Source organism: Vulpes vulpes, chromosome 6, assembly GCF_048418805.1.
Source record: "Vulpes vulpes isolate BD-2025 chromosome 6, VulVul3, whole genome shotgun sequence".
Classification (NCBI taxonomy): domain Eukaryota; kingdom Metazoa; phylum Chordata; class Mammalia; order Carnivora; family Canidae; genus Vulpes; species Vulpes vulpes.
The window spans coordinates 5,638,396-5,656,112 of NC_132785.1; the positions used below are offsets into that span (position 1 = coordinate 5,638,396).

Here is a 17,717-nt window from a genome sequence, read left to right on the forward strand (position 1 = left end):
ACCAGCCTTGCATTTGAACCTCCCAGCCCTGCCCTAGCTCCCAAGATGACCCTTGTTGAATTCATTCTGAAGGCTTTAGGTGTCAGCTTGGAGGAAGCAAACACTGAGTCAATACCATGTGCTGTCCCTTTATTCCTGAGTACCGACTGGAAGGAGAACAGAGTCCAAACACAGAGCTAGGGGTCTGATTTTTCAACTATGAGAAACACCCAGCAGGCTCTAGCACTGTCTACACCATGTAGCATGACCTATAAACATGAGTCAGTCCCAGCTTTTAAAGGTAATTCACATTCCTTTTAGGTTGAAGAAAAATTTTGGAAACTACAGGGAAACGATCCTCTGGATTATGAAGAAACGTGAACGTAAGGACCGTTCTCCCATTTTGCATCCTTTGATGGGCTCTCCAGTGGGCATCTGGAGATGCCCTATACCCTAAGGGAGGCGTAAATGTTCCTTGCATAGCTTGAGCACTTATGAGCAAGCAAGGTCCTAGCTGCCAGGGATAAAATACCAAGCAAGATGGACACAATCTGGGGCCGCCTTACCCTTTTTGAGGAGCATGGGTGAGGGGAAACAAGCAAGCAGAGGCTTCACGTATGGAAGGGTTAAGTGCTACGGCAGGAAGAGGAGGCTATGGAGCCCCATAGGAAGGGAACCTAGATCTGAGGGGCTACCTAGATTATTAACACAAAGTTTGGGAAAGAGTTGGCCCCTTTACCAGATACTGAAGTCATCTGCGGTCCAGCTGGTAAGATTTGCCAATGAAGGGGGTTACCAGTGTTTTTAAGTCTAATCATGGAAAACTTGGGCCAAGAGTCTAAAGCCATTGAGGCCACTTCATTCAGAAACACAAAGCCACCACACACCTTTCAGATTACTAGATCCAGCTAACATAGAAATGGCAAAAGTACCCATGGCAGACATAGCTAACCAGTCCTGGTGCTTCTTCTTGAGCCTCAGTCCTTCCCAAGACCATGTTCCAATCCCCCGATACTGACATATGCCCTTGACCTAACTCTTCGAGAATAATTGCTATGGACTAGGTACTTTCACATACTCTATCTGATTCAAATGCATCTTTGTAACCACGTGAAGCAGGATGAAGAAGCTACAGCTCAGGAGGCTAGGAGACTTGCCTGAGATCACCCAACCATTGTGTGGGCACCAGCCACATTCTGCCCAAGACCTCTCAGGCCAGACCCGGGGCTCATCCCTTTGGCGTGTTCAATGAACAAAAGGCTAGTGTGTCTACAGAAGAAAAAGTGGGGGCCTTCTAAGCCTAAGTGTCATGTCCTCACTGGAGTTAGGAGGCAAGGAGAGGAAGGAAAGACTGCCTTCAGTTTTGATAGTGAGAAGGCCCTATCTCCCACCAAGACTCACACAGTGGGGTGCCCCCTAAAACAAGGAGGGGGGGTTCAGATGCTCAGCTGCCAAAACACAACAAACAATCTATTCCACTATGCCTACTACTGTTCAGAGTTCTGTTCCCTCAGGGCTGTAGACACCTGTGTCTTCCATCCCGTGGCATCTCAGCAAGGTACACAATAGGTACTCAATAAGCGTTTTGTTTAATGGAGATAGACATGCACGATTTATTTTGCTCCTTTGGGAATTAAGGCCTCCCAGGATACTCTACCGTCACACACCCAGGGTAGGACTTCCAATTGGAAAATGAGATCTGATATGGCCGGATCCCCGTTCTGCTTTACCACCACCCCTGCCCGCTCCCTGGCCCCTTTGGACAACTGAAGCCTAGAAGGTTTGAGCTTTTTCTACAAAGAAGCAACATTTCATATAAATAAAAGGCAACTCCATGTTCTGGTGTAACCAGTCCCCAAAAGAATCTCCCAGCCTCTTTTAAGATACAGACTCATTTCCCTCCAGTACGCAGACCATTCCTTATTCCAGGCACACAACCCCACGCCTCTGCAGGCTCCGGATTTCCGAGCCCAGGCGTCCTGCATGGGCGGAGGACCCACGGTCAGGCACACAGGGCTCCATACATAGGCCCTGTGCTTGGTTTAATGCTCTGCTGTCACTGTCTTGAAATCCTTAATAATTTTAGAATAAGGAGTCCTGCATTTTCATTCTGCACGGGGCCCCTCAAATTATGTAGCCTTTCCTGTTGAGAACCATCTAGGCTGGGGGAAGAAGCAGGAGAACACTGCGTAGCCTGAATCATGAGCCATCAAAACTCAAAGCTCCCTGCAAGAAGGCCACAGAGGTATGGCCCCTCTATGGGGCGCCCGGCGCTATGCAGGCACTATTCACAGTAACCCCGAAGGTCTCTATCCACAGCATGACCCCATTTTAAGGACAGCGAGGCTCAGAAAGGTGACCTAGAGCCTCACCCTCGTCATGGCAGTGCTAAAAGTACAGCACAGACCCGAGTGTCCAGGATTTGAGCATTCTGACAGGGAAACAACATGGGCATATAAATGTCCTCTTTTATCTCTACCTTTTCAGGAAGGTTTTCTATTAATTTCTAATTGATACTCGGGGACGGTGGCCAGGCTCACTCCAGCTTCTTCCCTCTAACAAATCAACATCATTTGTAAGCAGGCACTGGGGCTGGAAGTACTCCTCACAGAGACCGAGACCACTCCCAAACTGCCCACTCAGGTCTCCCAGTGACCCTGCCCTGCCACCTCTGTCTCGTTTTCCTGAGGAATAGCTTCCTCTCTGAGCTCGACTCCATGGCCTCTTTCGTCCCTCAGACATGCTGTGGTTCTAGTCTCCTTTTCCCACCTCCCAACCCTCCTCCCCATTCTCACTGACTCTTCCTCAGGTGCCTTCATCTCTCCCCTAGAAGCAGCTCTCCCTAGTCTCCCTGACTTCCTTCTTCTCCTCTCTCAGTCCTTCCTTCACATTGTTTCCAGAACAATCTTTTAAAACTCCTCACTACCCTCCCTTGCCTACAGGAAAATGCCCAGAGCCCTCACGTGGCTTAGAAGGTCCTCACTTTTCCCTTTCCAGATACACTGGCTTTTTTTACTCCTCATGGAATGGGCCAGGCATCCCTTGCCACAGGGCCTTCGCCCTTGCTATTCCTCTGCCTAGAGCACTCTTTGCTCCAATATCCCTGTGGCTCACTCCCTCACTTTACTCAGGTCTCTGCTTAACTGTCACTTTCTCAGAAATAGTTTCCTTGGCTACCTTGTATAAGTCAGTGCACCCACACCCACATGCACATACACACACCCACACACACAGGGTAGACCCTTCTCACCCTGCTTAACTTTTCTTGGAAGCACTGCTGGCCACTTGGCATGTTATGTTGTGTCTGTCCACTTGTTCAGCATTCCTCTACTAGAATGGAGAGCAGAGACTACAGCAATCCCCGATACCTAGGACGCTTCTCGGCACCCACATCCACAATCCATCTTTACTAAATGAGGGAATGAGGGAACACTCTGGCCCTCGTCTGAGGCGTCACCCATCACCTCTGACCCGGCCTCACTGTGGCCTTCACCTGTACAGAGCTTATGCCGGGCACACCCCCTACCTGGTGGAAGCTTCACTTCCCCAGATGTTGCCTCAGCCTCTGGGCTGGCTCAGGTCCCTTCTGGGAGCTCTCCTGGCCCCAGTGTGGTTGTTCCCAAACTTGGGAGTTCCCCAAGTGAAATTAGAAGCTGGGGGACAAGGAGACACTCCAGAAAAGCCACTCAAGACTGGTAGGTGGCCGTCCCCAGAAGCCAGGGAACTTACGAATGCTCGTCTTCAGCAGCCGAGAGACAAGTAGATGTTCATGCCCACCCGCAAGGACCTTGAGAGTTTGCACAGAGGCCTGCACTGGGTTCAGTCCCAGCCTGCTGTTCAGGTGGTCTGAACCACACCCGGCTCTCTCAGGGTGGCCTCCTTGAAAATGGCTCCAGCTGTGAGAACGGTGGGCGGACAGAGGGTACCTTCCAAAGAGGGGATCAGGTTAGGAGCCTCTGATGGCCTGGCTCTAGAGGTCAGCCAGTGGTCACGTGCTCCCATTAGCCCCCTCCCGCAGAGTTGACCCTGGTAGTGGGACCGTAAGCTCTTTCTCTTTTTTTAAAGATTGTGTTTATTCTTGAAAGACAGAGAGAGAGAGAGAGGCAGAGACACAGGCAGAGGGAGAAGCAGGCTCTATGCAGGGAGCCCTATGTGGGACTTGATCCCAGGACTCTAGCATCAAACCCTGGGCTGAAGGCAGTGCTAAATTGCTGAGCTACCAGGGCTGCCCACAAGTAAGCTCTCTTAACTGACTTCCCCCTGGACCTAGTTAGTTACCTAGGGAACTGGGCTGCTCTGGCCCCTCTGCTCCCCCTGCTTCTCTGATGCCCATGGACAGGCTCAGGCTGTGATCCTGGGGTCCTGGGATCAAGTCCCACATCGGGCTCCCCACAGGGAGCCTGCTTCTCCCTCTGCCTGTGTCTCTGCCTCTCTCTCTCTCTGTGTCTCTCAGGAATAAATAAATAAAATCTTAATAAATAAATATTTTTTATTTTATTTTTTAGAGACATGATTTCTTTTTTTTTTAAGATTTTATTTACTTATTCATGAGAGACACAGAGAGAGAGTGAGGCAGAGACACAGGCAGAGGGAGAAGCAGGCTCCACGCAGGGAGCCCAACATAGGACTCTATCCTGGGTCTCCAGGATCAGGCCCTGGGCTGAAGGTGGCGCTAAACCGCTGAGCCACCAGGGCTGCCCAATATTTTTTAATTTAAAAAATTAAAAACTACTTTAAATTAGATGCAGACAAAACAGGGGATCCCTGGGTGGCTCAGCGGTTTGGCGCCTGCCTTTGGCCCAGGGCGCGATCCTGGAGTCCCGGGATCGAGTCCCGCGTCGGGCTCCCTGCATGGAGCCTGCTTCTCCCTCTGCCTGTGTCTCTGCCTCTCTCTCTCTCTGTGTCTATCATAAATGAATAAATAAATCTTAAAAAAAAAAAAAGATTAAAAAAAAGATGCAGACAAAACATACATTAAAGATTGGGGAATAGGGACACCTGGGTGGCTCAGTGGTTGAGCGTCTGCCTTCGGCTCAGTGCATGATCCCGGGATCCGGGACTGAGTCCTGCATTGGGCTTCTTGCATGGAGCCTGCTTCTCTCTCTGCTTATGTTCCTACTTCTCTCTATGTCTCTGATGAATGAATGAATGAATGAATGAGTGAATGAATACTGGGGAATAGATAGGATTTTTTTTAAAGTCTGGAATTCTGTGTTCAGACTATTTAGAAACTAGCAAAACTGAAATTATAGATAATAAATTATGAACATGCTTTGGGCAAAAATCATCACAGAGCCCGTCATCAGACCTATCCACAAAGGAAAGACCTTGCCCTACATTTTAAAATGGCGTGCTAATACCTATTTGCCTTTTAAGTTAAAATGACATGTTTAAAGTATGTTTCTTTTTTTTAAATGACTCTCCACTTTCGCCTATTTTTAAATTGGCAGAATTAGCAGCCACATTTGTTATTGGCATGTGGCTGGTAAATCACCTCTGGCATCCCCAAGTCTGGACTGTGTGGTCTTCACCAGGGTGTCTGGCATCTAACACTGAGCTGGCACACTGTAAGCCCTTGATAAATATATGCTGAATGAATGAATGCAAAAAATGAGAAAGGTGGAATTCAGTGCTTACACATTTCTCTCTAAAGGCTTGCTCTACTTATCTGGCAGCTTTCATTATTGGGAGGAGGGTGGATATAGCCAGTATCTCAAACCTCAAACTCTTTGATGCCCTGAGAAAGATAGGTCTAAACTTTCTTTCTCTTCTCTACCAGACTTACTCAATGCCAGAACCACAAATACGTCCACTTTCACACTTCAATTATGGAATCAACCCCCACAAATCAGGGCAGCTGTGACTGAAGTAAAAAAAAGTCGTCCTGTTGTTGTTCGTCCTAAGAAGAAAGTTGAAATAGATACAGAATGGATACAGAGCACGATTAAGGTAAGTATGGCAGTACAGTGGTGTTTTTATTTTGTGCATGGATGAGACACACATATTATCAGGGAGCTGTCAAAACTAACATACAACGTGAATACAAACAAGAAAAATGTGCTCAACATACAGAGGTACATCTGAGTGTGTGGATTATAGGCAAATTAAGTGGGGTTTTTACTAGGGTTCACTGAAACTCCTCTCCCTGCAGGGCTTGATTTAGGCAACTGGATGGGATTATTATAATGTATAGTTCCATCCCCTTATAGATATAAAATCTACATCAAAAATCAATCACATAATGAATGGATAAATAAACTGTGGTACATCCATACAATGGAATATTACTCAGTGCTAAAAAGAAATAAGCTATCAAGCCGTAGAAAGACATGGAAGAAATTTAAATTCATACTACTAGGTCAAGGAGACTAACCTGAAAAGTCCACAAGCTGTAAGATTCTTACCATATGACACAAGTCATATACTCATTCCAACTATAAGACAAATTATACACATCAGTAATTACCTTGGGCTTAAAAAGAGGGATGAATAGGTGGAGCATGGAGGGCAGTAAAACTACTCTGTATGATACAATAATGGTGGATATATGCCATTATACATTTTCCAAAGCCACAGAATCCAAGCCACCAAGAGTGACCTTAATGTAACCTATGGACTCTGGGCGATAAGGATGTACCAAGTGTCGGTTCATTGACTATAACGGACACTGTGGTACAGGGATAGCAGGGGAGGCTGTGGATGTGTGTAGGGACAAAACGCATGAGAATTTCTGTACTTATTGCTCAATTTTGCTGTGACCTGCTCTAAAAAATAAAGCTTATTTTAAAAAAACACTTACATGATATATTTATAAAAATTCATATTGTAGTATTTGGATTCTATACATAAAGGAAAATATTTCAAAATACTAGAGTCATTCAGAGAGAGCTAACAACCACATCTGAAGCTCAAAAAAGAGTTACTGAAGTGGGAATTAGGAAGATGTGACATGTTTTATGCCTTCTGAATACATAAAATAAGAACATATTATGCTCCAGGGCCTCTTCTAGGTGCTGGAGGAGATACAAGGTTGAACAAAGCCCCTGTTCCCATAGAACTTACGTTCCAGTTGAAGAGGCAGCCAACATGTAACAATCCTGTTCAGTGCCATGTCAAGTATCATCAGGAAACGTGGATAAAGCAGCATAAGGGCTCATGAGTTGTTGGCTTAAGAGAACTGCTCTCGTACCTATAGGGTAGGTGAGGAAGTACCATTTGAGTCTAGACATCTAGAGATGAGGGGCAGAGCAAACAGCTCAAGAATAGCTGTCAGCAAGTGACAGAAGGATAGGGAATGAACTCAGATGCCCGGGTCAGGTAGAGCCTTGTGGGTCATAATAAGATTAGATTTTATCCTAAGGATGAATTCATGAAAAGGATCTGGCGCAGGGGAAGAGCATCATCTGAGTTATGCTCTAGAAGAACCTTTCTGGTTAGGTATGGAGAATAGATTTAATGAGGCAAGAATAGAGGCAGGATGTTCAGCTGAGAGCCAGGGCACCAATTCAGGTGACAGATGATGGGCATCTCAACTAGGGTGGCGGCAGTTGAGGTGGTAGAAAGCAGTCTGATTTAGGACACTTTCTGAAGGAAGAATCAAAAAGGCTTTCTGTTAAATTGAATGCATGTGAGAGAAAGACAAAACAAAAGGATGAATTTAAGAGTTTGGGCCTGAGCAGCTGTGTAAACACTGCATTACTATTTACTAAATTAGAGAACACAAGAAGCCTAATGGAACTTCACATTTGTGTAACACCATGCAGGTTATAAAGCATGTCTATGTGTAATGTAAACTGAGCTTTTCCCAACAATCTCATGGGGTAAGTATGGTATTGCTTTCTTCACTTTGCAGGTGAAGAGAGTGAGACCCAAAAAATCTTAAATAGCTGTCACATGGACACAGAGCTCATTACTTTCTGAAACAGTTCCCAAAGCTAAGAGGCTTAATAACCAGATGTATGTTTCTTGCTCATGTCACATCTGATAGCTCTTTTGAGTGGTCTCTTTGACGTTAGCTCCTGGGGATCTGGGCTCTTTCATTACGGGTCTCTGCCATCTTGGAGTCCTTTGTGTCCTGTTGCGGCCAGGAAGTGAAGTCATGGTCGAGGCTTAAATTCTATCAACCAAAAGAAGTCACATGACATCACCCGGATGCAAGAGAGCTGAGAACTGTATTTCTGCCGTGCATCTGGAGGAAAATGAAAACAGTCTGCTAAGAGGAAAAGCAACCAAACATCTTAAAGTAATGAGGGGGACCTCACCTTGGGGCAAAAGTAGGAGAGAACCAGAAATCAACACTGTCAACCAAGGTATGACTCTTTCAGCCTCCATGGAAGGAAGGGAAGGTTCAGTGTACCTTCACATCTCTTGGGCCTGCATGAAGGGAAGTCGGTAAAGCAGCCAGAACTCCTGGCTGTAGACGGGCCAGAGAGAGAGAGAGAGAGAGAGAGAGCGCAGACAGAGAAATCAAGGGAAAGCCTCTCTAGGCTGTACCAGACATTGAATGGTGAGGGTGTAAGAAACCCTCAGAGGCCTTCAGCTTCCTCATCGGTAATACATCTGTGAAACCATTACTTGGTTTCTTACTCTAGCTGGGCTGGTGAACTCTGTTTCCCACAATCCTTGAATTCGGAGCTTTTGCTCCTGCAGCATATCTGTCCCCAATTCAATCTTAAATGTCCTTCCTGCAGCCAAGGGGAAGAAGGTTCTCATCAGGACCTTTAAGCAGGGGTTCTCTCCTAATGTGCCACACACGTCAGGCTGCCCAAAAGGCCCACGAGGAATGGGTTTTTTTTTTTTCTTTTTACAGAGCGGCACTAAATTCTAGGTAGCTTGCTAAGTCAGGTAACCCTATTTGTAAGTGGGTGCTGACCTCCGGGCCGAGTCCAGCCTGGCCAGCCCAGGAGCAGCAGCTCCACAGCAGGCGGGAGGGCTCAGAGACAGACAGGAGTTCTTTCACAGCACAGGGCTCTGCTGAGAGGCCAAGTTTCCTCCACAGCAGAACTGAAGGAAGGGCCAGATATGGAGTCCCTTCTCTCTTATCTGTTAGCTCCTAGTTTCATACTTGGTCTGTCCCCATGTAAACAGAGGTGAGATTTGGGTTTATTTAGATAAACCACTTATATAATTCCCAGTGAGGGAAAATGTGACCACTCCACCTCTCGTCAGAGATTTTGCTTTGCCCGTGGGGTCCTCATCACTAGGAAAACGTCATTACATGACAATTGAATTTGACAGGCAGAAAGCATCTCGATAAAGTCTGGCTTTCAGGGAATGTCTGAAAATAAGACCTAAAATACAAATATCCTCTCCTGTGAGCAATATCCAGAAACTTCCTACAGGCCATCAGGAACGAACCAACCCCCAATGTCTTTACAAAGCACTTTTTTTAGGGTAAAGGGAAAAAGAACAGTGATTTGTAGATTGAATGTGGAAAGTAGCTAGGAGCTTAATGGTTGGAGGTGGCATGTTCCTCGAGCCTGCGGGCAAGGGTGGGCTCTGGCTGAGCTCTGGCTCTCCTCCCACCGGATAAATTTGTGTAAGTTCCTTAGCCTCACCTTAAGGGGAGCCAATGATCATGCCTACTTCGTAGGGTCCTCGTGGTGGAAATAAAGTGTTCACCTCAGTGGGTGTGAGGATGAAGCCAGTTTTCAGACCTTTGTAACCTCAAGAGGAGTGGTTTTCACCCAGATGGTTATGTTCCCAGGCATTCCAAGACATGCCCTAAGGTGCCCACAGCCCCAGCTCTTCAGATGGTTGTCTTTTTTTTGATTGTCCTAGATTTGGGCATTCTGCTGTAAGCTTTCTTGAACAAAGGGGTCTTCAACTATTAAAAATAATAGTAGGAGAACCACTGACTTCCATTTAGAGCAACATGGGACACTAGATGACTCAAAAAACCTTCCCATTGCAAACATCTGAGAAATGTAGACGAGATGTAAAAAGCATCTGACACAGAGCAGAGTGTGTAAGAACGGAAGAGAAATCATCAACACCAGAAAGAGAGAGAAACTGAAACATCAGAAGAGTAAGAGCGTGAGCAGGGTGTGAGTGAGGTGGGGTGGTGTGGTGGGGAGCCGAGGGCGAGAAGTGGGAGAACAGTGCATCTTGATAATCCAGGCACCTGGGTTCCCATGCCCAGATGGGAACGCAAGACAAGGACATGTGTCCTTCACAAGGAAATCACCATATGTGAAACAGCTCCAATAATTGATGACACACTGGCCACAAAATAAAACAAGCCTCAGCAAACACTAAACAGCTGATATCACATAGACTATGCTCTCTTACCTCAATGGATTTTAATAATAATAACATCACCCAAAGCAACTCATGCATTTGCTACTTTAAAAACTCACTTGCAAATAACTTGTGTGTCAAAGAAGAGATCATATTGGAAATTCAAAAATATTTCAAATGGAGTGAAAGGTAAACATCTCTACACGTGGGAAACAGCTAAAATGGTATTTTGAGAGCAACGCTATAGCTTTAAATGCTTATATTAAGAAGGAGAGGAGGAGGATTGTGAAGAAGGAAAAAGATGAGGGGCGCCTGGGTGGCTCAGTGGTTGAGCATCTGCCTCTGGCTCAGGTTGTGATTCCAGGGTCCTGGGATCGAGTCTCATATCAGGCGTCCATGCAGGGAGCCTGCTTCTCCCTCTGCCTACACCTCTGCCTATCTCTCATGAATAAATAAATAAAACCTTCAAAAAGGAAAAAAAAAAACATGAAAACCAAAGAGCTCAATATATTCAAGGAATTAGAAAAATAAAATTGAGTACTATAGAAGACCCACAGAAGATAAAAGTATATAAAGGATAATAATAAGACTAAAAATTGGTACAGTGGGAAACAAATAGAATAAACAAACCAAAAGCCAGCTCTCTGAAAGACTAGTAAAACAGGCAAATCATCAGATGAGGTTTATCCAGGAAAAAAAGAGAGAGAAGATAGTCATAATAAAAAGAATGAAGATAATAAAGGGTTTTTCTTAAACACCTTATGACAACAGTTTTAGGACTAAAATTTTGAAAATCTACCTAAAACAATGTCCTAGAACAATATAATTTACTAAAACTGATTCGAGAAGAAATTTAAAAAACCCTAGATAATGCTAATGTTATGGGTTGAATTACATCCGCCTCCCCCCCAACAAAAAGATACATTTAAGTCCTAAACCTGGTGCCTCCAAATGGAACCTCATTTGGAAAACTGGTCTCTAAGGATGTAGCTAAGAGGAGGCTGTGCTAAAGCAGGGCAGGGCCCTAACCTGGAATAACTGGTTCATCCAAGAAGATGGCCATGTGAAGACACAGAAACACAGAGGGGAAAGCACATGAAGACGGAAGTAGACATCGCAGTGATGTATAGGCAGGCCAAGGAACAAGGATCCCATGTCATCACCAAAACCCAGGAGAGAGGCATTGAAGAAATTCTTCCTTGGAGCCTCCAGAAAGAACTAACTGTGCTGACACCTTGATTTCAGACTTCTGGCCTCCCCACCTGTGAAACAGTAAGTCTCTGTAGCTTTAAAGCGCCCAGTGGTGTTACTTTGTTACAGCAGCCCTAGAAAACTAAACCAATAACTGGGGCACCTGGGTGGCTCAGGTCAAGATCTCGGGGTCCTGGGATAGAGGTCCACATACCCCTCAGTGGGGAGTCTGCTTCTCCCTCTGCCCTACCCCACCCCTCATCCCAACTCACGTTTTTTTTTTTTTTTTAAGATTTTATTTATTTATGATAGTCACAAAGAGAGAGGTAGAGAGAGAGAGAGGCAGAGACACAGGCAGAGGGAGAAGCAGGCTCCATGCAGGGAGCCCGACATGGGATCGGATCCTGGGTCTCCAAGATCGAGCCCTGGGCCAAAGGCAGGAGCCAAACCGCTGCACCACCCAGGGATCCCCCAATTCACGTTCCAATAAATAAAATCTTCATCAAAAAAAAAAAAAAAAGGAGGGGTGTCTGGGTGGCTCAGTCAGTTAAGTGTCTGCCTTCCACTGAGGTCATGATGCTGGGGTCCTGGGATCGAGTTCTGATTCAGGCACTCTGCTCAGCACGAAGTCTGCTTCTCCCTATCCCTCTACTACTCCCCCTGCTTGTGCTCTCTGTCAAATAAATAAAATCTTTAAAAGAAAAGAAAAAAGTAAAACAACAACCAATAACCATCAGGATTTAAATGATAATTTAAAATGCACAAAGAGTGATCCATTTCAGCCTCTGCATCACCTAGACAAGTAAACTAAGGCCCTGAAAAGTCTCCTAGCCAGAATCCTCAGCAAGGTGGTGGTAGTGATGGGGGGTGGGGGTAGTGACAGGTGGAGTGGCAATGTGGGCATTCAGAGAGTAAACAGATCCCAAACACTCTAGTGACAACCCCATGCTCTGAATCGGGATAGTGAGCCCCTGTGCACTTTTTATAAGCTCATCTTTTCTTCCCAGGTGCATGCCCATGATGGAAAATTAATTCTCTATCCCAGTGAGACTGTCTTCCAAGTTCTCCTTCCTGATGGATCAGGCCAGATACAGTATCCACTGAAGCCCAGGAACATTCACACTGGCTCATATGGCACCTCAAAAGTCTGTGGTTCAGGGCTGGGGTGTGGGTTTTCCCAAGGCCCACATCCTCTATGGGGCTGCTTGTGCCTTAACTGTCTTCCAGCTACCCGTCAGGAAGGCTGGCTATGCTCATCCTCAGCACAAAAGATAGAGAGTACACATACATCATTCTGGATGACAGTGAAGAAAGATATGTCCGGGCCCTTATCAACAACTGTGGCCATGCCACCTTCTATGATGAAAATGGAGAAATCTGGTAAGTTTGGGTCATGAGTCCCAAACATCCCTCCCCACAGAGAGGCAGTGTGGTTAACATTTGATTCCCAGTCCACATGGCCGGCCTCCCTCACTGGTTATGTCTCTCCATCATTTGCTTGTGAATTGGTTTCTCTGACCCACACATACTGCAAATGGGGAAATGAGTATCATGATGGCAGCAAGGCAGGTCCCTGACCTCAGGAAAGGTGCTCTGTCCTTGTTGCCATTGCTTCCCCAAGGGTGGAAGAGCAGAGACTCACAGTGACCAGTTCTATTAGCTCCGTGTCCTCTACACTTCCTGATGAGAATTACCTTAGAAAGACCCAGTGCCCCTCTGTCCCACGTGCCTCGGAGAGGAGGGTATGGTGAGGGCTTCAGAGATGCATGTACTGTGCACAAAAATCAAACTTCTAAATATTTCATGATAACTAAACTTAGTTAAGTTCCCATCTCTGGCAATTGTGGAAACCACCTTACCAGCCACTTCAAAATCTTTCTCCACCTTTTTGGGGTAAGTCCTCCATTTTTTTCAGGATTTCCCCCTTCCCCACTGAGTGATCATGGAGTAGGAAATGCCTACCATCTTGCATCAACTTTATACTTTCTTTCTTCTTGATAGTCAAAACCAGACTTTTTGCTTTTAATTCCAAAAAAATATTTTCACTCTCCCAAAACTGGTTTTTAAGAATATTTTTTTAAAGATCTATTTATCTGAGAGAGAAAGAGAGATGGGGGATAGGGATGACAGAGGAAGAGAGTCTTCAACAGACTCCATGCTGTACACAGATCCCAATGTAGGCTTGACGTGAGGCTCAATCCCATGACCTGAGCTGACACCAAGAATCAGATGCTTAGCTGACTATCCCACCCACATACCCTTAAGAATATTTTCTGAGGTTGCCTGAGTGGCTCAGGAGTTGAGCATCTGCCTTTGGCTCAGGTCATTCATGATCCTGGGATCGAGTCCCTCATCACAGTCCCTGCATGGAGCCTGCTTCTCCCTCTGCCTATGTCTCTGCCTCTCTCTGTGTGTCTCTTACAAATAAATAAATAAAATCTTTTTTTTCGCTTTAAATAATATTTTCTGAAACATTCTTTGAGTTTTTTATTTTGTGGAGTTTTGGGGTTGTTTTTTTGTTTTGTTTTGTTTTTTGTTTTTGGCTTTATGGGTTTGTTTTTTTTTTTTTTTCATTTTTTTTCTTTGAGTTTTTAAAACACTATTTCCTAGGTGACAACTTTGTTCTCAGAGCTCTCTGACCTGCCCTGAGGGCCTTTTGTATAGAAACTGATGTCTGAAGGGTAGAAAAAGCTACTGGATGCAAGAAGTACCAGGTAGTGAGTGGGGGCAAGAAACTCAGCCAATTATCTCACATAGTATCTGGCCACATTCTGTAGGGCCTCTTCTCCATAATGACACTTACTTTCATGGCCAGCAGAGACCTTAGGGAAATTAGAAACTACTTGTATTTTCTTGACAAAGAAACTTAGATTCAGAGGATATAAGTGACTTGCCCAGAGTCATACATAAAATCACGAGTAAAAAGTTTTATGACATCAGACCTAGCCTAAAATAAAGCACTTAAAAAAAATTCCCAGGTAAGGCATACAAGAGATACCACATCTTCTCCCTCAATCTCAGCCCATCAAAACCCAAGGGAAAGGGTGATGCTCAGACTGGGGAAGGGCTGACCCCTCACCTTCTGGATTCACACTCTGTCCATCTGGTGTGGGCCTGCAGATCTGCATTCTGTAAAAGCTTCCCAGGTGACTGTGCAGGTCAGCAGGGGTAGGGGAGCCCAGGCCAGGAGGACAGAGAGAAGGAAGGAGGCAGGGGAGGGAGGCTGGCCTGCACGCACCACAAGAGGGGGCTCTGCCCCTTGCACAAGAGGCCAAGTGCTTGATCCCTTCTTGGTCTAGGTTGAGCATGAGCCAAAACTTGGGTTACTACTTCCCCAAAGGCAAACACCAGAAGGCCTGGAACTGGTGGAATCTAACTCTTCATGTCCACGCACCTCCTGTCCAGTCCATCTCCTTGAAAATCAACCGGTACATCAAGGTACAAATAAGGAGCCAGGATAAGATCGCCTTCTGCTTCCGACACCAAAAGAAGCACGTGTGCTTAAACCTGGGCACCAAGTACAAGGTAAGGTCTCAACTCCCTCTGCCAGGCCAGCACCCACTGGGCCAGGCCACAGGCCTCCCTCTGGGCCACATTCTGCATCACTGCAACCTACAGAGAACACAGCCACCTTCGCTGACCTGATGTTCCACAAAAGTGTTCATTTAACTTCTGAGCACCTCAAGATGTGAGCTGAGGAAACAGACATCCTCAAGGAGCCCAGCCGCAAGCCAGACAAAAAACCCCAAAGATGTCAACATGTGTTTTCTCTCTGACTCCCATCAGCCCTGTCAGTTGGCAGGAACAGAAACCAGGAGGAAGGAAATCTATGTCCGCAGGCCTGCCACTGGGGTCCTCTTCTCTTCTCTCCCAACACACTCATCTCAACATAAATGAGACCCTGGAAGTTCAGGGAGCTCAGCCCAGGCCAGGCAAGAAAGTAGCAAAGTGTGTTCATATCCTAGGGCTGCAGGACAAATTACCACAAACTGGGTGGCTTAAAACAGAAACTTACTCTCTCACAGCTCTGGAGGCCAGAAGTCTGAAATCCAGGTGTCAGTAGGGTGACACTCCCTCCAGCCGGCTCCAGGGGTGAATCTTCCCTTGCTCCTCTCAGCTTCTGGTGGTCCTGGGCGTCTACTGGCTTGTGGAGGCATTGCTCCTATCTTCTACAGTCACACAGCCTTCTTCTCTGTGCCTCCTGGGTGTCCAGTCTCCCTCTCCTTTCTCTTATAAGGACATCAGACATCAAATATAGGGCCCTCCCTAAGTCCAGGATGACCTCACCCTGAGATCCTTCAATTAATTACATCGGCAAAAACTGTCTCTCCAAATACAGTGACCTTCACAGGTCCTAGGGATTAGGAGTCAGACGTACCTCTTGGGGGCCACCGTTCAACCCACTACAAATGGGGAGTGTGCATCCTGAAGTTCTGATTGAGTAGACAAGAAGGCAGGCTCCTGAGACCCTTCCCTAGTCCCAGAGTTCAGGAGAGAAATAGGCTGTCCTTGGCTTCCCCCCCGGCCCCCTGCTGAGACCCACACAAGATCCTGCTCCTGCTCTGGCTCCCCTTCCCCATTTACAGAAGGCTCTGTTCACAGACCACCAGAGAGGCATTCGCAGTCTCTGAAAGTAAGACTGCCTGCCTGGGGAGACAGACAGACATGTTTCCTGGAAGGTAAACGGACAGAGAAGTAGGGTGATGGAGGAAGCAACCAAACAGCAGACTCTGGCAAAATTAAGCTTTATGAAATAACTGGGAAGGAGAGTAGGGAATGTGGTAGGTTTAGCTTGCCCAGGACTGAGGTGTTTTCCAGGACATAGGACCTGAATGCTCAAACTGGGAAAGCTCCAAGCAGATCTGGACAGCTGGTTCCCCTTGCCCAGCAAGGCCCTCCATTTTATAACCCAAATGGTGTCCCAACCTCCTCAGCTACCCCAGACTTCCCAGAGCAGTTATCCCAGGAGGGACAAGGCATGTACGTACACAGTACCGTCCCCAGCCATCCACTGGCCACCCCTGCACAGAAGTGATGAGCTAAGCGACCAGGTGGGGTGGGGAAGGTATGAGGACCTGGGCCACTGGCCTTTAGACGACAGTGGGGTCCCACTGATGGAAGGGGTCAGGGAAGGAAGCCAGTGCCCAAGAAGGGCAGAGGAAGGACTGGTGCAGGCAGAAAACCCAGGAGGCCTGGCAGCCCCAGGAGCTGGGCCACTGGAGGAGGGACCCCAAATGAAGCAAATCAGCACCCTTGTGACAGGTCCACCTGGGCCAGGCAGTCAGGGGACCCTGGGAGGAACATATGAGCCCCTCCACTTCCTGCAACACACAAGGCAGGCCTCATGCACTTTTTATGCCCATTATTGTCATAAAATGTACACCACATTGTTGTAAGGCTTAAATAAGATAGTGTGCATGAAAACATTTCATAAGGTGGATACACAAACCAAACATACTGGTATGATCCTTTATTACTTCTCCCTCCAGGAGGCCCTTTGCTCAGCCTCTATAGGCTACAAACCAAGGCAGAAGTTGGCCTAGAGGTGGCTTCCCTGGGGAGCAGTGCCTCATCCCAGCAAAATCCAGACATGCTTCAAGGGAGCCCAAGCTGGAAGTGGGACCCACTGGCAGACACTGTGGATGGCTTCTTGGCTGTGGTAGGGCCTTGGCCTCCCCCAGTCCCCGTGGTAGGAATCCACAGGGAGAAGCCAGACACACCCAGGAAGACACAAGGCAGGCCATACAGAGGCCCAGGAGCTGGTAACCCTCTGGTTAGGGGTCAGGCATGAGTGTGTGGCCTCAGCTCCCATCTCTGTAGCAGTGCTGTCACAGGCCCAGGCCATATGAGTGAAGTGATGCCGGTGGGAGGGCTGGGAGCATAGATTTGCCCTGGAGAGACATTGCAGGGAAGACTTGGTCCTGTCAAGGGGCCTCATCCTGGGGTGGAAAGCACGATGTCCAGGCAGCAAGTGTCCTCACCGAGCCTTCTGTGAATTCCCACAGTTCATAATGCCAGAGGTGCTGAGTGAAATGAGGCAGAAAGCCATCCTGGAGGTAGAATGTGGTTCAACTGCTCGGAAGATACAGATCCTCCTGGGGAAAATGAGTAGGATCCTCAACTTCCTGACCATCCCTGATTTGGAAAAATTCATAGAGGACGCCCAGATTGTACCAGTACAGCACCTGGACCTGAAAAACCCTCACCTCCCAGAGTAAAGCAGTCACCAAACTGGGCTTCTCCAGCAACCGCTGAACCTCTCAGGAAACAGGAGCACCAAGGAAAACCCCAAAGCCCTATTTATGTCT

The 17,717-nt window shown here is 46.9% G+C and overlaps 1 protein-coding gene across 1 annotated transcript in view; it reads left to right on the forward strand.

The window, feature by feature from the left end:
• Positions 1–17,717, forward strand: part of ERICH6B (glutamate rich 6B) — a 56,873-nt gene extending 39,156 nt beyond the window's left edge. Inside the window, exons 10-15 of the mRNA XM_072762538.1 lie at positions 301–362; positions 5,759–5,967; positions 12,354–12,502; positions 12,637–12,789; positions 14,709–14,934; positions 17,415–17,717. Coding sequence (XP_072618639.1) covers positions 301–362; positions 5,759–5,967; positions 12,354–12,502; positions 12,637–12,789; positions 14,709–14,934; positions 17,415–17,627 — 1,012 coding nt within the window. The 3' untranslated portion in view covers positions 17,628–17,717. The remainder of the gene's footprint in view (positions 1–300; positions 363–5,758; positions 5,968–12,353; positions 12,503–12,636; positions 12,790–14,708; positions 14,935–17,414) is intronic.